Here is a 27,012-nt window from a genome sequence, read left to right on the forward strand (position 1 = left end):
CCTGCTCTGTTCAGATAATGTTGTTGGAGTTTAGTGGTGTCACGGCATCCTGTTTTGTTTGACACACTCAAGAAAAAACCAAAGATTAGCATCACATGTGGGATAAACACGATGGCTGACAGCTGAAACCTGCCGACTGAACCACACAGAGTTTACAGGTACGTTTGTTTCTACTCTGAGATGCTAACAAGCTAGTTCAAACAGGTGCAGGTTGCTTTTAACTGCGATTATAACCTTCATGTAAAAGATTTAATTAGCCGAACTTAGCCGAATGTTTTATAATCTTAGTATCCACTTGATTTGAGTTTGTGTTCGTAAATTGAGCTTTATTGAGAACAGGAGAGTGTTTTTCTTCCGTTTCAGTAGGAGGTTTCGGCGCTGTGCTGTACACCTGTGTTAGCTTAGAGATTTTAGGCGCTCACAAGTACCAGGGTTTAGTTTGTACAGCTGGACATCACAACCTTTTGTTCATAGTTCTACACAGACAATATTTATAGATAATATACAAAACAATATCTAACATTTCTTAACAAAAGCTTAAAGGATTTAAGGTGGACTTGTGAAACTGTATTCCCTCCCAGCAGCCCTCTGTGATTTCACAGGTCAAACAGCACACAGGGTCTGGGTTAATAACTCAGGTGCTCTGATAACAGGTGTTTTGTTTCCCCAGTCTGTGTAATATTATGTCTCAGCTGCTCCATATAACCCTCAGGAGTCTTATCACTGGCCTACTTCATACTGTAGTATAGAATAATAAAAACTCAGATTACTGCAGTTCTTTGTTTGAGGAGTAATCAGGCTGTTCTGATGCTGAAACTAATGTCTGATTAATGGACCAGTCAACAGGACATTATTATGAACAACTTTTAATCATTTAATCAAGCAAAATATTCACTGACACCATCTTAACTTGAATATCCTTGTGTTTTGGACCGATGAAGACATTTGAAGACTCCATAAAGAGATTATAACACTTTTTACTGTTCGTAACAGAAATCAGTGCTGCTGATGACTGTACAAAACTAGAGGAAAATATGGTGGCAGTATAGGGAAGAAAGCACTTTAAGGAGTATTTATACAAGTAGTAAAATAATTAATTGATTAGTCAATCAACTGAGATATTATTGGAAATAGTTCTACTAGTTTATTAATTGTTTACCTCCTTTAATCAAGCAAAACTTCCACATTTCATTTTCTCAACATTTTGTGTTTTTAGATGTCAGTTTTTTGCAATTTTATTTATTTATAGTCTAAATTATTAATTTATTAATTTAAAAAATCATTATAAACTAAATCAGTAGTTGCAGTTCTAGTTGGCAGAAAATATGGATATTATAGAGGGAAAAAAGCATTTCAGGATGTTTAAATAGTAGTGCTGAAAACAATTAATTAGTAAATCTACAGAGAATTAATTTGCAACCATTTATATATAGATAGATTATTAAAGAAAAACATAATGGATGATAAATATTATTCTTTGCAGCCCCACATATGTGACGTTCACCTTTTTATTCCCATCTGGTCTCATGTGAGTGAACTGTCTGTAGTTTGGCTGCTTTTTGTGCTGATGTGCGCTGATGTTTGCGTGTCCTTTCACACACGTAGATCTACACCTGTTCACACAAACTTTTAAATTGGATCCACACCTGCTGTGGAGGGAGTCTAAACCACTAACTGCTGCATGCAGGGTTTTTGTGTTTGAAAGACGTAACGTTATCCAGTCCGTGCACCGCTGTGTGCTGCTGTGTGCGGAGAATAATGGAAATATTTGGATTCCAGACAGCCCTCGCCGCCTCCTCGCCTGATCAAAGCTCTGTGTGTGTTTGTAAACCTGCAGGCTGCCACCACTTCTCCTCACACCCTGCATGATCTGCATGGTAATAATGTGAGACAACAAACGCCGTCTCCTGGAAACTCTGTTAGGAACAAGCATCAGCACAGGCCCGGGTCATTATGCTTGAATTAAATATCACATTATGAGTAAGAACATTTGTTCAACTTGCTTTACATCAGACAAAATTCTTCCAAACCTTAAATAAGTAATTTTCTTCATTTAGACCACAGGATTTAATATTTACTGTACCGTTTTTTCCTCTCCGATGTGATTCTGATGCATGAACTTAACAATTCAACTGTTACTGAGAAATGATACAAAACCCGTGTGTTGTGAAAAATGTAAGTATTTTTTAATAGTTGTATGTTACCAAGCCTGTATGAGTTTGATCTGATTGCTGTCATTGTTGCTTCGTGTTAAAAATCCAGCATTTTAAGCTGCGTCTGAACTATTTCCAATCAGGAAGCTTCAATTTAATCGATTGAATATCTTTGGGTTGTGAGTAAAATGAGACATTCGAGGACGTCATCTTAGCTTTGGGAAACACTGGTCGACATTTTTCATCTTTTTCTGACCTTTTGAAACAAACTATTGATCGACTAATTGAGGAAATAATCGACCGATTTATCGAGTATGAAAAGAAACGTTAGTTGCAGCCCTGTTTCCAAATACTGGTGTTTGTATTAGAAGACGACCAGCGTGGGATTTTGGGACTGATGCCACAGATGACAGAGACATGTCATGTAAGCAGGATACTTTAATGTTTAACAGTAAAGTTTACTGTCCAAAGTCACATCAACACTGAATTAAAGTTTTATTTCTTAACATTTCTTAATAATTTTAATGACTAAAAATTAAAAAAAACTCACAAAGAGAAATGTATACTTATATATAGTAAACCTGAATGAAGAATACTCTGAAATATACATGAAATGTTCACTATAAAACTGATTTAAAAAAATCTGCAACATGTTCTGTCAAAAAAAAAAATCATATTGGTACATTTTGGAAAACATTTACAGATACAGATCGATGTGATGGACCAAGATACGTCTGTCTGATTCTAATCCGAAAAACTCCACTTTTTAATCTTGTTTTTTGACAATTTAATTAAAGCTACAACAATGAATCGATTATTTAATTAATCACCAACTATTTTGATAATTGATTAATCGGTTGAGTAATTTTTTTAAAGAAAAAAAATCTAAATTCTCTGATTTCAGCTTCTTAAATGTGAATATTCTCTGGTTTCTTTCCTCCTCTCTGATAGTAAACTGAATATCTGTGAGTTGTGGACAAAACAAGACATTTGAGGACGACGTCTTGATTGACATTTTTCACCTTTCTCTTAATTTTTGAAACAAACACCTATTAATCAATTACATGATGAAATAGGTTGACAATAATTGTTAGTCACAGCCCTAAATTTAATTTCTAAGCAGTTAATCAGAGTGTTAATGAAGATGATCATGTAAAACCATCCACTAAGACTAAGATTAGTATTTTTCTGGAAAACAAGTCCTGGATGTTTGTTGTATTTTAACTTTAAAAAAAAAAGTTTTCATCACTTTTGGTGTCAAACTTTAATCACAGTGACACTTTTAGATCTGAAGCAGTTTAATTTGTGTTGCTGTCGCCTCAGTCGACGTAATGACCTTTGTTTTCATATAGAAGCTTTCATGCACAGAAAACAGCTCAAAGTCTTTTATTATTCAGCAGCAAAACAAAACGCACACAAAGAGCAGGTTGTTTGTGATAACTGCAGTTATTTTCATGATTCAATGAACGGTTACAGCTCATTAACATACAATGCTCCGAGACGAACAACGCGGTTTAGTCATACTTTCCTCACTCAAAATAGACTCTGGTGGCGCAGAGCCAGAGAGAAATATAATATAATAACACAACCTGAATTTCCACACACACCACATGACAACACCTGCTGCTCTGTGTGTGTCTGTCTGTGTGTGTGTGTGTGTGTGTGTGTGTGTGTGTGTGTGTGTGTGTGTGTGTCGTCTGCTGCAGGCAGTTTCAGATACACTGAATGATGACAGAATAATAGACTGTGTGCGTCTCGGTGCTGCACGCAACGTCCTGCTTTCAAGTGACAACAGGCTTCACCAGGACAGTGTGCTGTACATTTAGAGTTCATCAGCAGGGAAATGAAAATATATAATCATTTAATAATCATTTAAAATTGTGTTCAGCGGATGACGGTTGAAATCTCATTCAGAATATCCAGCAGACATGTTTTAGATCATGAATCAGAATCAGAAAAACCTTATTGATCCTCGGGGAGAAATCGTTTTTTCATTACAGAATAAAAAGTATTAAAAAAATCTATATATGCATATGTAAAAATGCACATTATACTACTATATACAACAATACAGAGAGTAGAAATGAGAGACGTGTTAAAAATATGTAAACAACAATATATACAACAGATTTATGCATAAGCAGAAATAATTCTGATGGGGAGAAATGTTTTAGGATGGAAGAATATTCAAAGAGTTTAGTTTCATACAGTTTCGTTTTTAAAAATTAATCAGTAAATTAATAATTTAAAGTCATAAATATTTACATGATATGATCCATGCGATTGTTTTGACACATGTTGCACCTGTGATAAGATTCATGATTAGTGAGAATGATCATTTTTGCATCACAACTTTCATTCTCACTGAAAAAAAGTTTCTAAGTTGTTGAGGTTTGTACTGAACAAACATTTTCTTGTATCAAAACAGTCGCAGCTCCTTTGATTTTGATGTCATTTTGGTAATATTTCAATTAATTGTGCAGCTTTAATGAACACTAAGGTTTTGTCTGATGTGATGAAAAAATTAACTTTTTTAATGATGCTCTTTGCATTGAACATCAGTGTGATTACGAACCTACATTTAATCTAGTATATACTTAAATCTGAAAAACGTCATTAATGTGATTGATTTTATGATATTTGGTTGTGGTCTCTGTGTGATTTTGAATCAGCCATGAGAGTCGCTCTGTGTTCATCCAATAACAAACTAATGTTGACCACAGTGATGCCAGGATGTGATGTCTTTCCCTGTCAGAGTGTTTTCTCTTTGCTCTGGACGGTGCCGTGTGGCCGCTACAGTTAACGCTGACATTAAAAAAACACTGCAACCAGTTTCTATGGAAAATGAACTGAGCAGGCGTCTCCTCCACACACCTCACACCAGAACTCGTCCAGGTTTAATCCTCGATCGAGAGACCACACAGCCCTGAAAGTCCAGGATGTGAAATTGGTTTTGTTTGGAGCCGGTTTGCACACGATTTAATGATGAATCTGCTCCTCGTGAATTACAATCATCTTTTAGAAATCCCCAGGATTAAGACCGCCCGAGGGAAATCAGCTTTCATTTACTTTTCACCCTAAAAATAGAATAACTCTTGGACTTTTCACACCCAAGTTAAGTTTCTCAAAGCTTGCCTGAATCATGAACAGGACTGTTTTGAAGTGATAAATCTTTCTTCTTTATTATGACTTATTTAGACTCTTGGTTGAAATGATTTATGATGTGCATCATGTAACTACTACCTCTACTGTAATCAGGACACTCCTTCTGCAGACTGAGCACTCAGCTGTCCTCTGGATAAATAAAGGCCGATCATAGTTTGCATGTGGATTTTCATTTCACTAGAGAGCTGATGGGATAAATGAGGACACAGAGAAACCTGCTGGTTAGAGGACAATAATCTGACCTCCCTCCTCCTCCTCTTCCTCAGGTAACATGATGGAGGTGGCAGGTCCCTGGACAGAAGTGTTCGAGGGCTCCTCGGAGATGACGGAGAAATCTAACAGAGCGGAGACGCTGCTGGGCGGCTCCTCTCTGACTCTGGCTCCTCTGGTCACAGACTCTCCGTCCATTCGCCGCTCCCAGCCCATCTTCATCACCTCAAACAGGTACGACCAACAGGAACGTCAGCGCAGACGGCGTTACTCACTCACGGTGGACGTGAGTCAACAGACTTCTGAAGGAGGTGCTGGGTATTGATTCAAGTCAGTGAGTCAACGTCGGGTCATCAGTCATCTGATGTGTAAAGAAGGGACTAGTCTCTGTTAAGACAGCTATTATTCCAGATGCTCCCCGCCTTAAAGACACAAATCATAAAACTGATTGTACAGAGGGCTGGGAGTGTGTGTTCTGCTGTTAGAGACACAGCGTGGTTCTGTTTCAAAGACACACTTTATTTGTTTCTTTTACCCTGAAGACAAAAGAAGCAATGTTTTTTTTCTTCATGCGGCAATTTCATTCTTTCAGTATTAATCCTGTAAAAAGAATCAAACTTGTTAAATACACGTTACAATCTAGAAAATATGAGCATCGCTTCCCTCGTAATTAATCCTGACTTGTTTTTAGCAAAAACAAAGGAAGGTAAGAAAGATTGTGTCAAGAATTTGTTGGATTTTGCAACTGTCTATTTAAAGTCCAAATATCCAAAAGAGCTTTAATCAAATTTTGGACTTTGTTCGGTTGGACTTGGCAAACATGTCAACTGTGAAAAACAGATACAGCTTAAAGGATAAAGCTGAAATAATTTGGTGTTTCTCTTAAAAGAATTCCCTAAACAAATCCCATGGAAAGACAATTTCAGCAGTTTCCATGTTTCCATCTAATTGTCAAGCGAATTTGGAGCAAACTTTTGAAAACTTGCAGAAAAGAAAAAAAAAGAGTGTGAATGAGGTGTTTTTTCATCACCTGGAGCGAAGAAACTACAGAATACAAAGTTTCATCAGAAGTTGGCGGTATAGATGATGTTACACAATGACTGTAATGAACAGAGAAGAAGAAGCAGAGGTCGAGAACCAGGAACAAAACCAGCTGTTTGTCATCCGCCAATAAAACTGCCCCAAAGAAGAAAAAACAAAAAAAAAGGATAAAAGAATAAGAATAATAAGAATTTCTTTCACTTCGGCTAGTTATTCTGTCATGAGTTGATGCTGACAGCAGAAACAAAACAAAAACCTTTAATGGCATTTAATTGCAAATTGTTTGTGTGATAAGTTAATTTGACAGTTTGTTCTGATTATTTTTTGAATTTATTCTTTTGTTTCTAGGTCGAAAAGCATCGAGTCCTTCTCGTCTTCTGTCCCGTCCATACCCAACCCGTTTCCTGAGCTGTGCAGCCCCTCGAAGTCTCCAGTGCTCATTAGTTCTCTTCCACCACAGTCAAGTGACAAACTTGTAAGTTCAAACCTTTGTTAATAATCAGCAGCTTTAGACGTCTGTTGTGTCTGAATCATCATGTGTCATTTACTTTCACTTCATCACCTTAGTTTCATTTTTACATCACAAACCGTTCATCAAATTATGAATTGGAGGCACTGAACAGGTGTCAGTGTGACGTTATCCACTTGATTTGCTCGTGTCAGAAACCTGTGAAACAGTCAGAGCTCAGAATTCAAGCCTTATTTTAGATAAAAATTTGGATCGACATTTAAAGGATAAAACAATGTTTGCATGAGAGTGCTGTTACCTGGGGACCTCTATTCATTTGTAATAATTGTGAATGCTGTCTGCGATCTTAATCCCATGCAAATCTGCCATATCTGTACCCCAGATTTCCCCCCATATTTCACCAAATACAGAGCTCGTGTGAATCACGTCTTGAGATTTTTTTTTTAGACTTTTTGTTTCCTTCATGCCTTTTTTCTGCATCTTTCCCGTTGTGTTGCATTGGCAGTTATGAATGAGTAAATTCAGGAGCCTCATCTTTGCACTTGTTGTACAAAAAGCAGATGTTATGCAGAGGCTTGCGGTGCAGGGGTTCGACATTAACTCCTGGTCCTGTGGCCACAAAAATTAGTCTGTGGCCACCAAATGTTCTGCATAGGTAGAAACCTGTGGTTTTATCCCCATGAGAGCCTTCACATACAGTATTATAATTCCAAGAACATCCCAATTCTTTTGCTGCTTTTACTTCAACACTGTATGAAAACAGTGAACAGTCTGAAGTCTGGGTTTACTGAGCCGAAACTGCCAGTGGAACCAGAAACACAATGAACCATGAAAAAACGACAATGAAGGAGTGAACGTAGGCAGGAGTTTACGTGGCCGGAGGATGATGGAATGTACTGTGACGTGTGCTGCCAGTTCTCTCACCTAGCTCGTTTTTTAATCATAAATGATGCCTTCAGGAACCACTGCATCACAACTCATGGGAAAAGTGGACAATAGAAGTGTCCCAGTTGAGGAAGGATGTGTTAAATTACCTTTTCTGTAATTTTTATTTCAGAAATTTACATTTGGGCCACCAAGAATTAGGGACTTGGGGGCCAGCGCTTAGACTTAGTTATCCTGCATGAATGCACCACATGAAACACAGATATGGGGGAGTAATGTCTAAATCACATGAGGTCCCCTGGTAATATCAGTCCCGTCAAATGAAGGTCTAAACGTCGTAATGTTCTGCATTTTGCTAACTATCAACAAATCCCATGAAAAAACCAAAACCAACCATGAATTTATATTAACAGTTATGATCTGTGTAGCTAAATACATATTTATCCGCTACTGAAAATAGTCCCCAGTCCCCCTGTTTGAGTAACTACAGCGTCCGCCTGCTTTGGGAAAATACTGAGTGGAAATTAGCCGCAGCAATAAAACCAGAATAACAGCAGCTTCGTCCTCTGTGAAGAATTTGTTTGGACATGTCACATCTTCTGTGTTAATCTCCTCACACCTGCCTGATCTGTGGGGTCTGACAGGTGGAATCAGTCAGTGGATCCTTTAGATGTGTCTTAACTTGTTTGCTAACAGGGCAGGTGAAGGTTGGTCATGATTGTGAGTGACAGGAAAGCTGCGTCGCCACGGCAACGCTGCCTTATTTTGACTCTCAAACACCGGCACAACAAACACGTCTGTAATCACAGCGGCGTGTCGCCGTGCTGCGCTCACCGCAGGGTGATTCATGTACGGGGATGGAAGAGAGCGAGCCATTTGTGGAAACCAACAGCTGATTGTTTTTTGTTTTTTTTTGTTCGTTTGATTTAATTTTAACCACATCTGCACAGCTGTGGGGCCGTCTTTGTGTTGGAGGTTTCAGTAGGTGTGACTCGCAGTTATTCTGTTGGAGCGGAAAAAATTATGTGCACGTGGTGTCTTTGTACCACTAGGAGCTGCTTAAAGGGAGAGTTCAGATTTTTTGAAATGAGGTTTTATGGGGTCTGCAGTCGATGGTGGTCAGCTCGCAGTTTGGAGAAGCAGGAGGAGAACCAGGTCTGGAAGGAATTTAAAATTTCATGTAGGGACCAGCCGTCATAGTGAGAGGCTGATGGAGAAAATCTGTTTTTCAGGGCTTTTAATGTAACAATATGAAATATCATTTGAGACCACTGGTTCCCAACCAGCGGGTCTTGACCCCCACTAATGGTCAATAAAGTTTCACGGGAGGCTGCAAGAAAAAAATATTAATACAAAATATGTTATATCTCAGGATTTCACTCATTTCTGTGAAGACAACTACTTTTAAAAAATCTCACAGGAAAAAGACATGAACACGGATCATTCACTCAGCTGAACATCCTCGTCCTGCATTTGTAAAGTACACAGCTAAAACAACTAAAGAGTTAATAGAGCAATGTGTGTCAGTGTCGAGGGTCAGGGAGAAGAAAACGCTGAATTTGTCAAAGAAGAAGATGATTAAGCATGAATGATTGTTACAAATGTAAAATGCAGGATAATAATACAGACGGAGAAGTTCCTAAGCTATCAAGAAAACTCATCTCTGATGCAATATTCACAGTAAGAAATCTGCTCAAAATTCATCCAAATCAATCGTTTTACACAAACTTTATTTAGTTATTGTGTTCAATATGTGGGTTAATTGTACAGATCATCAGTTGTTCTACACTGTTACTATTATTGCATTGAATATAATCTGCAGTGTCTGTAAAATACTCACTCAGAGTCACTTATTTAGGGGACTCTCTTTAAAGAAGAAAGCTGGGAAACTGATCCCTTCATGATGAACTGGAACATCAGCTATGAACCAGACCTCATCACACAGCATCAGTGTTGAACCTCACTGATGCTCTCGTGGCTGAATCGCAGCAAATCCCTGCAGCAGGTGATGGAAAGTCTGACTCCAAAAGAGCAGAAGCAGTTATAGCAGCAGATTAATACCCGTGGTGTCAGAATGGCAGGTTCAGTTATCACATACGGGGGCAATAAGGACCATATCTCTTGAATTAGAGATGAATTCTTCCCCAGGATATCCTGTTTAAGAGCAGATAGAGCTATATCAGCTAAATCAGTTTTCATGGATGGATTAACAGATTAAAATTCAGTTTACACCAGAAAATCAGCATCTCTTCTCCATTGCATCTCCATCTCAACCGCAGTAGGGGCAATATTTGAAAAGCCCAACTTTGTTTGTAAAATGATTTTGGTGCTGCAGAGCTGCAACCAATGATTATTTTTATTATCAGTTAATCTCTCAGTTACTTTTATGATTAATCGATTAGTTGTTTGGTCCATAAAATGTCAGAAAATGTTGATCAGTGTTTCTCAGAGTCCAAGATGACGTCCTCAAATGTCTTGTTTTGTCTGCAACTCAAAGATATTCAGTTTACTGTCAGAGAGAAGCAAAGAAACCAGAAAATATTCACATTTGAGCAGCTGAATCTGGAGAAAAAGACCCAAAGTGATTAATTGATTATCAAAACAGTTGCCAAATAATTTAAGTCATTGCAGTTTTACACTTTTTTTTGTGCAGATCGCTGCAAAAATCATGTCACAAATGCAGTATCGGTAAAAATATTTGCAGTCAGATATCTTCTCTTCATTTCAGGTTTCTCAAAATGTTTCTTCAGTGTGTTTGAGTTTCAAATGTTTTTGAATATCTGATCTAATCTCAGCTGTTGTCACACTCTGTTAGCTTTATGTCCCAACTGAACAGAAACTGTCCCGAGTAAAGAGAAACATATTTTCCTCCACCTCCCCTGGACGTGATATTGAACTGTGAGGTTTCCACTGAAAGAATGTTCCTCCCCCATAATCCTCCCCGGTTGATACCCAGCCATTATTTGCCCTGACTGACGTCGGCACTCGTCCAACCAGTCGGGACTTGTTGATTGACAGCCGCGGGTTTCTGGTCGGGCAGGTTTGTTGTCTTTTTGGTTCGCGGCGTGCTGCCGGATCCAGACGCCGTGTCAGACAGCAGCGCGCTCTGAGAAACGTCCTGACCCCTGGATAACCTGCTCCCGGTTCACATCGGCAGCATCAGGGACACGGAGAGTCTGCACGCCTGGCTGCCTCTGCAATCTGATCTTTCCCTCAACAGACACAGAAAACACCAGGAGAGATATTTCACAGATTTCCTTCTTTACTAAACAGCTCATGACATGAATATGAGATATGAAACCCGTGTTGTAAGCTCCTCGTTAAGAGAGGAAGTTAAAACATACGTTTCCCCAGAGTCGGTCTAAAATTAGGAAGAATTTTAAAGGGCTGTCTCGAACTGTCACGACCTATTAAATACAACCACTGTCTGCCTTCGCAGCTCAGTCGACAGGTTCTTGGCTTCACATTTTGGCTTCTTCTCTTGAGCGAACCCATGTTGTCGTTGTGCCAAAACAAGTTCTGAAAAACATGTTGTGTGTTTAGTTACTCAGTCTCAGATTTAATGTTTTTTTTTTTTTCAAACTTTTTAGGCCAATTTATTCAGAAACTTGTAAATTCACAGATTACATGAGAATAGTGTCACACAAGTGAGCTGTCTATTAATATTTCCAGAGTGGTGGAATATTTAATTTACTACTGAGATATGTTATTGCACTGCTCTTTTTAATAAAGCTAGACAGACAGTCGACCAGTATTACCAGTTCAGTATCAGCCCAGCAAGGCTTAACTGGTCTGCATTAGAGTGACCGGACGTCCTGGAAAAACCAGGACAATCCCGAATTTTGAGCAGTTGTCCTGAATCCTGTCCTTTTTGTTCCAAAAATTAACTGTTAATCTGCAATAATAGATAGTATGAACAAGCTAAAATGAGATCTGTCTGTATGTCGTATCAAACTTCTTATGTAGGTCATATTTTCTGCCTTTAGTTATTAAAGATGTGCTGTTTAATTTATGTAAAATATATAAATGTGTTATTGATGTGTTCACTCGACTATTGTAGTGATTTGGCTGTCATAAATAACAGCTTGTTGATGTCATTGGTTTTAAACCAAATGACAGAGAAAGCAGCCGCCACCATGGAGGGATTTATTATAAAAATATCTCAGTTATCTAAATAAACAGCAAGACTAACTGATCTTCACAATATTAACACATTATATTTACATATATTAACTAACCAATTATCAGAGTTAGTGTCTGATTTTACTTAGAAAATAGAAATAGAAGTAATAAGTATATAAAAATAAGTGCATTATACAACAATGTGTAAAAAAATACAAAATAAGAAATGTGTAAAACTATAAATATATGTAAACAATATATATAACAATACATTAATATATAGAATTGTGTACATGTAGACAGTGTAAAGAAACTAATTATATTTGCATTTGATTTTTTTCTTAATTTATGTTTGTTTTGTGAAAGAAATGTAAATAACGTAAAATATATTGTTAGACTTTTTGATTTTAACACCTATTTAAATATTGACAGGCTTATTGTCACACTTGTACTACAGAAACATGTGATGCCACCTGTATTTTTATAGGGATAATTCATCAAATCATGTTTGATTTCAAGCTGCACGCCATGTGGCGAGTTTTCAAGACGCCATCTGAACAAAGCAGTTGTTTTCCTTGTTGAGGAGGTGAGTTGGAGGTGTGCAGCCTGTCGCCTGCAGCTCCTCATCTACCAGCTCACTGCTGCTGTTCTGTCTTAACGCATCACATCCTGCAATATTTAAAAATGACCCACTGTCAGAAAATGCTGAAAAAGACAGCTGTCTTGTTTTCACACATTTTTGATGAAGGACCACTTGGTGTTTTGCCAGTTGAAGGCTTTTTATGTGAAGCAGCAGCAGTAGGAAAAGTTGGTTTTGCAGGTTGTGCATCAGCAGTAACTTTGTATGTTGTGAACAGTGAACAGTGACTGTTATGAATGAGATCATCATCTGTCAGTACCTTATGTCAATGAACTTGAATCCAGTGTGGGAATGGCGGACTCCGCCACCAATGATAAAAGCTACTATACAGAGAATGTAAATACATTAAAGGGTTATTGCACAAAAAATCACACCATAAATTGTATTAAAATGGGTTTGATTTCATTAAAATCTCACAGGGTTACAGTAGTGGTGTAACAGATTGTCATCAGCTTGCGGTCTGCATGGATCACCTCTCAAGGTTTGGCCCACTTGTGATCTGTGGACTAAATTTAACCATCATAGTGTGAAACACAGTTTTACTGCTGCAGTTTTTTAATGAAGTGATAATTCCCAAAATCTCAATGCAGAGTTGTGATGAAAAGACAAGACAGATGCTGGCTGTGTTTCCCTCTGAGGCGCTCTGGGTGGCACTGGAGTGTTCAAAAAAAATACAAAACAGAAAACAGGAAGAACAACTGTTTTGAAAGCGGTCAAACTTTTACCTCCGTTGAGTGAAATCACAACCGTGACTTTGAGCATTATCAGAGGCGTGATGGGGAATCTGGACAGTTAGAGAAATAGATCATAAGATTATGATGTTTATTGTAATTCAGCGATATGTGCTGCCTCCACTTCTACAGGTCTTCTCAGCTCGCCGGAGCAGCTCTGTGTCTGCCCGTCTGTCACACAGCCCTCAGCATTGACTGGCTCTTACTTTTGACGTGTAACCAATCAGATAATGCTGTGGGCTGGACATTGTGATCTGTTGCACTTAATTAAACACAGGATTCTACATTGTGGTGTTGTTCATTTTGCTCAGGTTAAAGATCTGAATATTTCTTCCACTGTTCTTGCAGCTGATAAAGGTGTACGGAGAGGACAGCCACAGCAGGTCGGTGTGGGTTTCTCCAGGAGCTACAGCCAGAGAGGTTTGTCACATGTTGGTCCAGACAGCTCACTGCAGCGATCAGGAGAACTGGGCTCTGCTTGAAGTCCATCCCACTCTGGCCCTGGGTGAGACTGTGGTTTGAAATGAACATAAACACGTATAAAATGGTTTAGAAAATGTTTAAATTTCACACGTGTTCCCCTGTCTCCTCAGAGAGGTGTCTGGAGGACCACGAGGTCGTGCTGGAGGTTCAGGCGACCTGGTCTCTCAAAGGTGACACGAGGTTCGTTTTCTGCAAAAACTACGCCAAGTACGAGTTCTTCAGGAAACCGATGGTACGCAGCCTCCGCTGTTAAAGCTCATCAACTTTTTAACAAACCTAATATCCATCCCCTGTTTTTAGACGACAGAACGCCTGAAGCAGGAAAAATTAGGGTTTTCTGCTCTCCATTAAACATGTTGACACGGCAGACGTTGGCCTGACGTCACGGTGGTTAGTGATTCTGAATGATTGGCAGGTTTCGTGCCGGTGCAGACGCGCTTACTTACAGCCTCAGGTATTTCATTACATCAGATCTGCTCTGTCACCTGTGCTGTTAAACAAAGGTGACAGTTCACATTGAAAACTGGTTTTTGATGAAACTCCCACTGGTGTCTCTGGAAAGTTTGCCCACACTGCCTCCTGAAGGCTCAACGGTGACTTTGAGTTACCACATAAATACCCACAGGTTTACACTTCCACCACGTGTAAATCAAAAGCACCAGAGCTGTTTTAAGTAAGTATTATGTAAGACCTCAGTTCAGGTCAGTCTTTATTGTCCTGCCTGAAATTTGGTTTGCAGCAAAACCAGAAAGTACTCGTGGAGGTTTTCTGTACCAGCATAGTGTTAATGAAACAAGAAATGGAAAAAAGTCCTATTTTGTGTGTTTCTGACTTTTTTTCTTCTTAACATGGTATTAAAAGAGTTACTGGGTGATGGTTTTAATACTAGTACTGTATCAAAGTTTAAAATTCTGGTATTGTGATAACTGTGGAGCAATGCCTCATGGAAACAGGAAAGTAGTTTAGGGCTGCATCTAATGATTGTTTTCATTAATGATTAATCTGACGATTGTTTCTCATTCAACTTCCACAAAAATACTACAGTAACATCCAATCCAGGCAGAATAACTCCTGTCAAATCCTGTTCCCATGTTGTTTTCTTCTGTTTTTTTTAGGCTGAGTAGTTTTTCACCAGTCGGCTGCATTTCACCACCACCTGTTTTACAAGTGTGTCTCTGAAGGCCACTTGTTCCCGAGTCGGCGGTGTATTTTTGCGAAGGCACAGGTTTCATTTCCACATTGGAGAGGTTCACATGTTAATCAGGGGGTCCAGTGGTCCTCGGAGAGTCAAACACTTCATTTCCTGCATTCCAGTGAATTTTTATGCGCCAATTTGGAGCTTTTCTGCACCAATTTATGATGGAAATGTATTTATTTATGTAAAGGAGAACACAAAATTCAGTCACCAGGACATTTTAAAATGTGATGGAATATGGAAAATAGAATAGAAAGTAGCATTTTTACATACTAGAGCTGCATATTTATATATATAAAAACTGACCTGTTGTTATTATACCACAACTTAAGCAGGATCTCTGCCTGCGTCTGAAAATTGGACACCTGTTGGTTTTGTGCACGCGTGGCTTTGCATGACTTCACGCGACTGATCGTTTGCTTTTGTCTGAACAATTAAGTTATTATGTTGCCTCCGATGCATCTCAAACAAAGCAGCACGATTCCAGCGTTTCGTGGGGACGAGTGCGTGACCAAAGACTCCCGATCAGCTGGAGGATGAAGACCAGCGGGAGCAGCTTCTTTGTCTTGTAAATGAAATCCTGTTCAGAGGATTTTGATGATAGCCTTCCTTCTTCCTGTTTCAGCTCTTCTTCCCGGAGTGCATGATCTCCGACAGCGCTGATGTCAGCAGGGGGATGACATCATCAGAGCTCATTCAGGTAAACCAGCTGAGATCAGGAGCCTCAGTCACATGATTCATGAACATATGAGCAACACTGGGAATCACCAGACTTAACTTGAAAGTGGAATTTCCCATTTATATTTTCACTTACTTATCAAACTGCATTCAGGTTTATCAGACTTTCACTGAAACCTACCTGGAATTATTATTATTATTATTATTATTATTATTATTATTATTATTATTATTATTATTACCATTTTTATAGGCAGCATTCACCAGAGCCAAAAGTGATGTCTGTGATTTGTTTTTGTCTGACAAAACCCAAAATATATTCAGTTTACAAAGATAAAAAAAAATGGAGAAAAGCAGCATTTCTTCTAGAAGAATTATAGTCTAAAACATTCAAAAATTAACTAAAATTATCTACAGACTGTGAAGAAATAACATATTTGATGTCTGTATATTGTGTTGCAGAGATATCTACTGAAGTTAGCATGCTAACCAGGTAGCTTTGGCCCGTCCTGTCTCGTAACAACACTTAAAACCTCAAGAGCTCTTTTAGGTTTAATTGTCTAATAAATAAATAAAATAAACTCACAGAGTGTCAAGAAAGGAAATATTCTTAAATCTTTTTTCTTTATTAAACAGAAACACAACTGTATACCTGCTGAATTCGCGTTTCTCTTTTACAAAACTAAGACGAGTTTAAATGCACGGTTAGCTCATCATAAAACACTCTTCAGTCATACTTGACAGAAACAAAATAAGACTCACAAACAAACATCTTAGATTGTCTTTCCAGTGTTCCAACAATCACCAGCTCTGGTTTGGTTAAAATAAACTCTTAAATCACCAAGTTAGATGTGAAAATATTCTCGCTGACGCTGCTTCTCTGATGCTCGACCTCCATCTCACTCCTCTCCTGCGTGACACCTTTCTTGACCCCAAACTGTCTTCATCGTCCTCCTCCCTGCAGTCCAGAGCTCCTATGGCAGCTCCAGTCTAAGCAGACTCTACTAATAGGAAGGTTAGCTGCACGTCTGTCTGAGCTAACTAGCTAACAGCGGCTACAGTTAGCAGCTGTAAGCATTTCTTCTGGTGATACGCTGCCGCCTTTTGTGAGAGTATGAATTCAACAGGTGGCTGAAATCCTGCAGTTCTTACATGTTGCTGTAATTGTCAGACAAAAGCATACATTTGCTTTAATATTTTTGCAATTATTTTGGGAAGAATGCAAGATAAGAATAATGAGTTGTTTGTACTTTGCAGAACCTGCTGAGGTCTGGGACGTGTCCAGAGATTCAGGGCTTCCTGCATGTAAAAGACCCCAGTCGAAAAGCCTGGAAGAAGGTCTACTTTTTCCTCCGCCGCTCCGGACTCTACTGCTCCACAAAAGGCTCCTCCAAGGTCAGCAAGTCAAGTCGAGTCAAACACAGAAGAATTTCCTTTTAGATGGATAAATGACACTTTTTCATGCTGCTTTCTTTAAATGATAAATCTGTGCACATGTATGCGTGTGTGTTTTGGGGACTTCAGGAGCCTCGTCACCTGCAGTACGTGGCCGATCTGGGCGATTTGAACGTGTACACAGTGGTGAACAGCCGTAAACTGTACGGAGCACCTGCAGACTTCACCTTCTGCATCAAGGTAACAGAAAAATGTCCTCAAACCAGACAGAACATTGTGTAGAGAACAGATAGAGAACTGTTCCACCTGAGGGTTTGTGCGTGCAGTCCCCGTCACCCTCTGTTTCGCATTCGTGTCATTCTTGTGGATTATTGACGATGATTGAGGAGCTCAGACTTTCTGTATCTCGGGGGAACATACAGTCATATCACACACAGTATTAAGCTGCAGAGTAGATTTATGTTACAGTAGTCCCCATAATAGAAAATTATATCACATATTGTTATGCAGTCTGGAAAACATGCCGTTCTGATTTATACGTCACATATATGGATTACTAACATGAAAGCGGTGACGCCACAGGGAGAAGTAGCAACTGAATAGTCACATATGTCCCTACTGTGTCGATGTAAATCATAAAATGTCACAGAATTCTACTCACTAATGGTAAAACAGCAGTTTTTCTGCCACACAGCTTCATCTTAATTCATGACAACAGTATGGAGGTGAATATTTGTCTTTGACTTGACTGACAGGTGGGTGCGGTCACAGCGGCACGGCTAGTGGGTGCAGCTAGCCACCAGGTAGCCACTTAATTCAGCAGCGTCAGCTACACCCACCTTATTAGCCGAGTCAGTGCCAAGATGGCGACAGGCGGAGTCACCACACTTAACTCAGTGACGGTACAGACACTCCGTCCACCATTTATGACGCTCTCTATGGTTAAATCCCACGTAATCATCGTGTAAACAATTCTGGTATCTGACTAAGTTGTAGTTACTGAGACACTAGTGCCAACGTTACACTCAAACATAGAAGAGAACTGACACACAGCTGCTGCAGCTCACTGCTATTTATAAAGATCAACAACTTTGTGAGGAACTAAGCCACAGACAGGGAAGTTCAGTCAGGAAGCATCAAGCAGAGATGTTTTTTTGTTTTTTTTTTGACTGTCATTATTAACACATGGACAGGTTTTCTTACAAGGAGCTATGAGAAGATACAGATTGATGTATGCTGTCTCTGTGCACCAGTTCTCCTCAAAAATGGTTTAGAAAACCAGAAATAATAAATGTATGTGATGTTGAACTGCACCTTTTAGACCACTTTTGTTTTATGTCTGTGCTTATTTTTGCTCTTTCTAAAAAATAATAAAAACAAAATAAAAACTATCTAGAGATGAATTAAAATACTGTTAGTTTCATCTTTACATGAAATCTGTTGACAATAAAAAGAACATAGAAAATCACCAGCTTAATTATAATACTGATTTTAAAACAACAACTCAGAGACGACCTGTGGTGACGTGGTCACTTTGTATTTTGTGTGTTTGTGTTTGTAGCCTTCCAGGAACCCCGTTCGTACTCAGAACCTGAAGATCTTATGTGCTGAGAACGAACAGACACGAACCTGTTGGACTTCTGCTTTTAGATTATTCAAGGTGAATAAAATAATCATCATCTGTAATTAAAAGATTTTTCCATGCTAATATTTACTGATCAGTATTTGGCAAAAAGAGCTGGTTACATTATTTAAAATTTTATAAACAAAAATTGTCAAGTAAAATCAATAATTGCTTTGTGTGTGTGTGTGTGTGTGTGTTTAGTATGGGAAGCAGCTCCAGTGTAACTACCAATTATCCAAGTCGACCCCACGAAGTCTGGAGGGATCCAGATTCACAGATGGCAAAGTGAGATCATCAGACATGATGCAACAGAGAGGAGCCTGGGAAATTATTTTGTGATGTCATTGCACATTAATGCTGTTTCTTTAACTGTGTGTGTGTGTGTGTGTGTGTGTGTGCAGTCAAAGTCGGAGGCGAGCCTGGTGGCCATGGACTTCTCAGGGAAGGCTGGTGGTCGGGTCATCCAGAACCCGACGGAGGCTCAGAGCGCAGAGAGGGAGGAGGGGCAAGCCTGGAGGGTGAGGAGGAGGAAGAGGAGGGAGGGAGGGAGGAAGGCCAGGCTGCAGAGCTGAGAGGGAGAAAAGAGGGAGAGCGATAAAAAAAAGAGTGATAAAGAAGACCGATAGAGGCCAGACCTCTGTCTAACTGAGCTCAGAGGAGTCACTTAAAGGACCATTTCTGTTTATTTTAGAGTTCGTACAGTCATGAAGAACCTGGAAAAATAATAATGGAAAAATAAAAGTTGCTTCAAAGTTTTGGGAAAAAATGTGAAAAGTTTTAGAAAAGTCATGTAAAATATTTCAGCACAGTTTGATGAATATAGAACCAAGAAATGCCTGAAGAGTTCAGATAAATGAAGGATACACAGGAAGAAGAAGAAAATATTACATTTTCATTAAAAAAAAAAAAAAAAAAAGGCTGGCTGTCCCTCAGCACAAACACTACTTGATTTATTTTATGTATCACTTCAGATATTTTTGAACAACTTATGAGCTTCAGTTTTATCAGATCATTTATTTGCCATTATAAAACACAGACAAAATGGAAGTTTTGATTTCTTCATGTTACACACATATTTAACATATTAAGTAAATGATAGAATAGAATAATGGACCGACTGAGTGACCTATAGAGCTGCTGCAGCTAAATAAATTCTGCCATTAGAGTTTTTTTATGCTTAGATATTGATATTTATATCTGCATGTTAGCACTTTCTTTAAAGAGTAAAACTGGTCCAACACGCCTCCACAGATGTCGCAGACTGTGACCTTTTTTTTTCTCTGATGCAGAGGAGAGAAGCCCTGAGGTGCAGTCTGCCCAACCTGAGCTCTGGTGCGAGACCTTCCTGTAAGTCCACACGAGAGAGGACGGGGTCCTGATCCGGGACTTTTTTCATCAGATCTGAACACATCACACTGTGCGCTCAGCTCGGCCTCTTCCTCACCTTCCTGTCTTTGTCTGTTTGTTTGTAGCCATCCACAAGTCGCAGCTGTGGTTTCATGGTGGTGTGTCCAGAAAGGAAGCACAGAGACTGATAGAGAAGCAGGGCATGGTGGACGGGTGAGCGGACGAACTACAGTACATAGAGTGTGGTTTTAACTGTCCCTGCAGCCCAGTAATCAGAGGAGTTGCATCCTTATTGGAAGATACTGAACCTTATGATTTATGTCCAGTGCCACCGTTCTACATTAACCTCTACCAGCTCCAGGTTTGACAAGGAAAAGACCCTTGAAATTGTTGGTGTGTTTGCTTTTTTTAGCAGGTCTTGTTCCTCTTCTAAACTGACACAGAATAAACAGGCTGACACAATGTTGTTCGCACAGTTTTTGAGTTCATTTCAAAAAAAAAAAGGAAAAAGAAAAAGAAAACATGACCGGGCAGCAGATGATGATGTGTCTCTGCCAACGTTTTGTGGTGTGATTCACCAGAAATTCATCACTCAGTGTGACACTGAAGAACTGATACTGAACAGTCTGACACAGGTTGTGACTGTGAGGTTGTGACAGACCTCGTCTGACACCGTGTGACGCGCTGGGAACTGGTCAAATTGCTGTTATGACACAGTTTGTGTGTCTGTCTGAAGGACAGAACTGTGGATCATTTTCCTTTGTTCCTTAGTGAGTCCAAAAACCCAGGTTGAGTTCATTATTTAACAATTTCAATACTGACCAGTGCTCTGATCAGGATTTTCAGGCTGATCTATTTATCATGTAACATTATTTATTTGTGAAATTATTCGTAACATAACTGTATATTGAGTGTAAGTCTACATTGCAAAAAAAATAATTTCAAGAGAGTAAAAAAAAGTTGTTTCTTGGAAATGAGTTTTATTTTTTATCTAAAAAGAAAAATAATCTTAAGCAAGTTTTGTACGAGGAAAGTAATCTAATTTTTAAGAAAATATATTTAACTTTGTCTTAATAATATATAACAGCTAATATTGAGCTGGATTTAACCACTAATAAGCTACAACACTGGTTTGAAAAATATCCCAGCAGAGGAATTAGATTATTTTTCTTAAGAGTCAGACCATTTCCACATCTTCTCAACTTAAGAATCTCATGAAAGTAAAGTTTGAATCAATCTATTTTAATTCACTGTCATGAAATGTGAGTGCATCAGACTGTGGAGAACAGAACCTGCTGCTTCTCATTTCACATCATCAGGAGAACCATGTTCAGTCTGCACAACAAAACACAGAACACAAACTGCATGTCTAAGGAAGAAGTTATAGTTTAACGTGACAGACAGCAGAACTCAGAGTGATTTTCAGATCTAAATACAAACTAATGAGTCACAGTGCAGAGATTTATTTGGCTCAGTGATGCAGATACATCCTGCAGCATCATCATTATCACCAGGTATGAAATACTGTTATTGCTTCCAGAAAACAACAAATCCAGCAACTTTACAGCACCGAGTTTCACTATGAGTTCAATCCCTGAATGATGGACTCAATATTGTCAATATTTTTTTCATTTAAGCAGTTTTTCCTCCCCAGCTGTCTTTAAGAAATTAACTAATAATCTTAGTTTAAGATACAGATTCTTAAATTCAGCTCAATCTGGAAAGCTCCTCTGATTGGCCTTTCTCAAACTTTAGAACTGATATCAGATGATAACAATCAATCAGAGCATCATTAGTGTGTTTCTTGAGAAAATGTCTGTCAAGTTAATGATGTCCAGTTGTTTCTGTGTGTTTGTAGGATGTTCCTCATCCGTGAGAGCCAGCAGCACGCTCAGTGCTTCGTCCTCTCGCTGTGCTACAAACTGAAGACCAAACACTACCTGGTGATCCCCGTGAGTTCCCTTCATCCTCTATAACAACCTCAGTCTCTCAGGTAAAAACGTGTCTTTGCTGTCCGCCCTGACTGTGATTGTCCTCATCTCTGCAGTGCGAGGAGGGAGGCAGGAAGTACTTCACCATGGACGACGGCCTGACGCTCTTCATCGACCTCCTGCAGCTGGTGGAGTTCCACCAAATCAACAAGGGCATCCTCCCCGTCTGCCTCAAACACCCCTGCGTCTGTGTAGCACTATGAGTCCGTCACTCTCAGCCTGTCAGACCTCTGCGCTGTTAGTCCGTTTTCTTTTAAAGGGATAGTTCAGACTATCTGAAGTGTAGTTCTAAGAGATGTTTATCAGTCAGTGTATTACCTGCAGCACCTACCTGCAATTATCTCTACGTCAAATCTGCACCATGAATATCAGCCCTGCACCTGTGATTAAACACACACACACAGCCACTCACTTCTCAGTTGTGCTCCTGCAGCTGTCGATGTGTTTCCATAGTGATGATGTGCCTCGCTTGCAGCTATCAAAAGCTAATACTTTTTGAAACTTTTTACAAGCAGCAGAGTCACTGACAATATTCCCACAGTCTGTGAACGCACCAAAATCCTCCCAAACATCTGACTTGGCCTTCACTGATATACTGTCCACAGTTTAGTACTGAACACTAACCGTTTTTGCCTTTATGTCATCAGTTTTAGCTGGCAGCTCAAATCCTCGTCAGATCTTAGTGGCAGATTTAAATGTTGAAAATACTGCACAGTCATTTTCATTTCTTATTTCTCAAGGAGACAAAAGCATATAATTGTGTTGCATGAGATATATTATTCTCATCTGCTGCCTGCCTCTAATTAGTTTATTTCTACCCATGTCAGCACCCGTGAATTTTGATTGTGCGGGACTCTAACCATGGCTATATAAGACAAATGTCGCTCTCTCCAAACCAACCAAACTCCATAGATAAAATCAGTCATTTTACCTCGCAGAACACAGGAGTTGCTGGTCTACCACTGCCGTGATCTGTTTGTTTGTGTAACTGTGTCACTTTGGTGAATCTGAACTAACTTTTAAAAAAACACCCAAAGTCACACAATAACACGAACAAACTAACTGATCCTGGTCCTGTGAGGTAAAAACCTTTTGTTGCTGACCCTGTACACAGCAGTTAGCTGCTGAGCTGCTGAGCTGGTGCCTCTGTCTGCTTCTCTGAGGGCGTGTCAACCGCCACCTACTGAAAGTAACACAGGTCAAATAATCTGAACTATCCCTTTAATGGAACCTGTCCTCTTGGCCCAGGACCCAAGTCTTTAGCTCAGATCTAAAGTGTGACCCTGACTGTATTGATATCTATTCGGCCCACCTGATAAAGACCAATTACTCACCTGGATTGTGTGTCAGAGCAGAGCAAAGGTGTGCAGCCTGTGTGATAAAGTTATCAGGCCTGTAAAGTCATGGGCTCCTGGGAAGTGAGAGCCAGACGTGAAGCATATTGTCCGCCCCTCCTCTCTTTAGTATTTTTAATTATTTCGACTGCATGTGCAGCTCCAGACAGTGGTCGCTTTTTTTATTTTTAATTAATGAGCTGCCGGCCCCGTGGAGACGGCTTAATTAGCCGTGTCGGACAGACTTTTAGCGCTTTTGGGAAAACGTGCACTTTGATTCAGATCCATGCGGCCGCAGCGAGGTGGAGGGCGTGCAGCAGGAGGAGATGTTTGACTGTGGCTTCACCAGATTTCACTGAAGAACTGATCGATTGTGGCCACCAGAGGGCGCTCTGAGTCAAAGCTCAGCACAGGACTTCACAGGGTTTCTGCAGGTCTGTGATGCAAGAAATGAACATTTTGATATTCATTCTGAACATAATTGTAGTCATGAAAATAGCCCAGGTTGCAGTCATGTAGCATTTAAGTTCTCACTCCTCTGACTGTTTGATGTTTTGTTCATGATTTTCTTATTTGTGTCTTTAAAAATGATCACATGTTAACATACAGAACAAACTATAACCACAGCAGCTCTTCATTGCTATATTTGCACAATATTGGTGAAGGGGAACTGCATTGATGTTTAAACAACCAAATATCTTAACATAAATACATTTTATGAGGGTACATGAAAAATGTTTTTATGCAGATGCTCACTGAGAGGAACTGAACTGCAGAGGAAGACCATAAGATGTGGTTAAAGCTCTGGAAAAAAAATGAGTGTCTTGACCTCCAGTTTAGACTTTATGGTAACGCTTTATTTTACAGGTATGTACTTTTTGGGGAAAAAACATCCTAATAAGGAAGTTTCCTGGTGATTTCGACCTAATGTAAGCTACAGATATAGATGCAGAAAAGTCTCCACTTATAAATGAATAAAGAATAAAAATTTACTTTACTATTTTTCTTATAATTAACACCAAATTGCATCATTATTTCCGGGTAACTTCTTAATGACACGCCTGTAAAATAAAGCGTCTCTGTCCTTTTTGTCATCAGTGATTGTGTAAACATGTTTTACTTTGAATATTTGCACTATACTGTTTGCATTTTATCATGAAGACCAACTGCTAAAATATCAGCATAGACACAAATATTGTCAGTCTTAAGTTTACATTTTTCCAACATTTTAAAAGAAAAATATAATGGGGTTTGTTAGTTTTATATGCCCTTTTCATACTTGTTTTATATTTTGAATAAATAATTTCATATTAAACGGATTTTCTTGAATGCATCTTAAGCTAAAGGGTCTGAGTACTTTTTTCCAACAGTTTTTACTTTAATATTTCTGGCCTTGGTTCAAAGTTTAAGGTTCAGTTTTTAAGATTTATCATCAGAAACAATATAATCTTCATACGTATGTTTTCTTCAGTGTATAATCACCTGAAAATAAGAATTGAGTTTTCATTACCTTAGAATGAGACATTAATATCTACAGAGGGCGAGCGTCCTCTTCCATGGAGGTCACCATGTTTAAGAACAGAAAAACCAAACACTGCATCTGGATGTGGACTTCTGAGTTTTTCACAGCCACCGCAGGTTCTCTGTATAATGGAAGGAGAAGCATGAGGTATTCACTTGATTGCTGTCTGCAGGTTAGATGCCACTAAATCCTACGCACTGGTCCTTTAAGTAAAAGTATCACAAGTAAAAGCCTGCATTAAAAGAAATGCAAAGAAATATTATCAGCAAAAAGTGAAAGGAAAGGGCTGTTTTTCTGACTCCATGAAAAGTTTTAGAGATTTGTGGTTCTCACAGGACATATGATGATCTTATAGACCATGATGCATTGCTGTAGATTGAACAAGCCAAGCAAAATGCAGCATACACATTAATGCAGCTGTGATATCAATCTAAAACACTGTTTCACTGCAGAATGAGGATTTTTACTCCGATACTTTGAGCACATTTTGCTGATAATACTTTCATACCTCAGGTGAGACATTGTTTTTTCATGCACTGGCCGGTTTTGAGTTTTTGGTCTATTGCGCTTCCATAACATTTTCTTTTAGACCAGTGAGAAAAAAACCTTCAACATTTCAGAAAAGGTTTCATTCATGGTGATCTGTATTGGTTATTTATTTATTTATTTTACCCTATTCAGCTGTGGTGTCTTACTTTTGTCTAAAAATGTCTGAAATATCACAAAGGCTGTTTTCTCATGTTCTGATCCAAAAACCTTCACTTCAGTAGCACTGAAAAACACCAGACTTTCCAGTTTTATTCCCGTCTATATACTGAAGGTTTTTATAGAGGGGTTTATTCTCGTATCACTCATCGCTTGATATACATTTTATTCCTAAAACAGAGTTTACAGAATTTTGATTTATTGTGGCGTTACCTCGTTTCTGGTCTAGAAATGTGTCCAAATTAGCACTTATTAGCACTTATTCCATCAGATTATGTCTCATTTTTATATATTTTTATACAGAAATCATTTAGTACACCAAATAACTGTTTTAATGTAAGTAATCAGCTCGTACTAATTCCACACAGTGTGGTATCAGTACATTTACCTAAGTACAGTGAAGGGTTTGAATACTTCTTGGACCTATGCTTGCTCCCCAGCCTGATTTAAATTAGACGATTATAAAACCACAAAACTAGACTAACTTTAGAAAAAAACTTGGCCTGGGTCCTGACAGACTCTTTGGTGGAGTGACATAAAAGGCAGCCCGGAGGTTTTGTGGAGTCCTGGCAGTCTGCACAGATCACAGATCCTCTGCTGGATGCCTCCGAGCTCCGCACTGTGGCTTCAGAAGCTAAAGAGCTGATTTCTCCACTGACCTACTCTCCATGTCACTGTGTGTGTGTGTGTGTGTCTGTCGTTAAATACCAGTGTGCTCGGGTAACCCTTATCCTCTCCGCTGCAGCCTTCTCTGTGGAAGAGGTTGCCATGGCAACAAATTTTTTTTGGCCCAGATGGCCAGGTACAGTAAATTAAGGGGTAAAAAAAGACATAAGGGAGACGGGTCAGAGAGGCTCCAGAGGGAGCTGGTTACTGTACAGCAGCAGAATCAGGCGACGTGTGATCACTGATTTAATTTCTCAGAGAGCAGCAGGGGACAGAATGAACCATCAGATATGACCCTCGTCTGGTCAGAGGGTTAAATATTCAACAGAGAGACAGCAGAGTTATCATTTTTATCTCAGCAGATGTTTCAGGAGGTGAGCTCCAGTTAGATATTCAGAATTTGAAGCAGTAACTTAATTCTTTGGAATGTAACTAAGTATATTTACTCATGTATTCTACTTAGAAGAAAAATTAAAGTTAAAAGATTGTAAAGTCATCCTGATCATCTGTTTAATCTAAATCCTTCACATAATTGATGAAAGGTCTCTGTATATTCAATCAAATATGTGCTGTTTGACCATTAGTATGTAAGTTATACTTTCTAATAGAGGTTTGATAGCATCTGTTTCATCCACAGCCTTCGGTCTCTGAGTATT

At 39.1% G+C, this 27,012-nt stretch overlaps 1 protein-coding gene across 1 annotated transcript; it reads left to right on the top strand.

The window, feature by feature from the left end:
- grb7 (growth factor receptor bound protein 7) lies at window positions 1-24,802 on the top strand. Its single transcript, XM_084741187.1, has 15 exons — window positions 1-158; window positions 5,585-5,762; window positions 6,918-7,044; window positions 13,765-13,921; window positions 14,010-14,131; window positions 15,720-15,794; window positions 17,030-17,167; window positions 17,297-17,407; window positions 18,729-18,827; window positions 18,993-19,076; window positions 19,193-19,309; window positions 20,081-20,138; window positions 20,264-20,351; window positions 21,997-22,090; window positions 22,186-24,802. The coding sequence occupies exons 2-15, from the start codon at window positions 5,590-5,592 to the stop codon at window positions 22,330-22,332; spliced, it is 1,590 nt and encodes a 529-aa protein (XP_084597313.1). The 5' UTR covers window positions 1-158; window positions 5,585-5,589; the 3' UTR covers window positions 22,333-24,802.
- Window positions 24,803-27,012: the final 2,210 nt, after the last annotated feature.

The sequence above is a fragment of the Lutjanus erythropterus genome, chromosome 17 (assembly GCF_056507025.1).
Source record: "Lutjanus erythropterus isolate fLutEry1 chromosome 17, fLutEry1.hap2, whole genome shotgun sequence".
Lineage (NCBI taxonomy): Eukaryota > Metazoa > Chordata > Actinopteri > Lutjaniformes > Lutjanidae > Lutjanus > Lutjanus erythropterus.

Bases quoted from the DNA above. Each gene is read 5' to 3' on its own strand.
- grb7 (XM_084741187.1), top strand. From the start codon at position 5,590: ATGATGGAGGTGGCAGGTCCCTGGACAGAAGTGTTCGAGGGCTCCTCG. The intron at 15,795-17,029 runs GTAAACCAGCTG...TGTACTTTGCAG, and splicing joins CATCATCAGAGCTCATTCAG to AACCTGCTGAGGTCTGGGAC. The intron at 18,828-18,992 runs GTGAATAAAATA...GTGTGTGTTTAG, and splicing joins CTGCTTTTAGATTATTCAAG to TATGGGAAGCAGCTCCAGTG.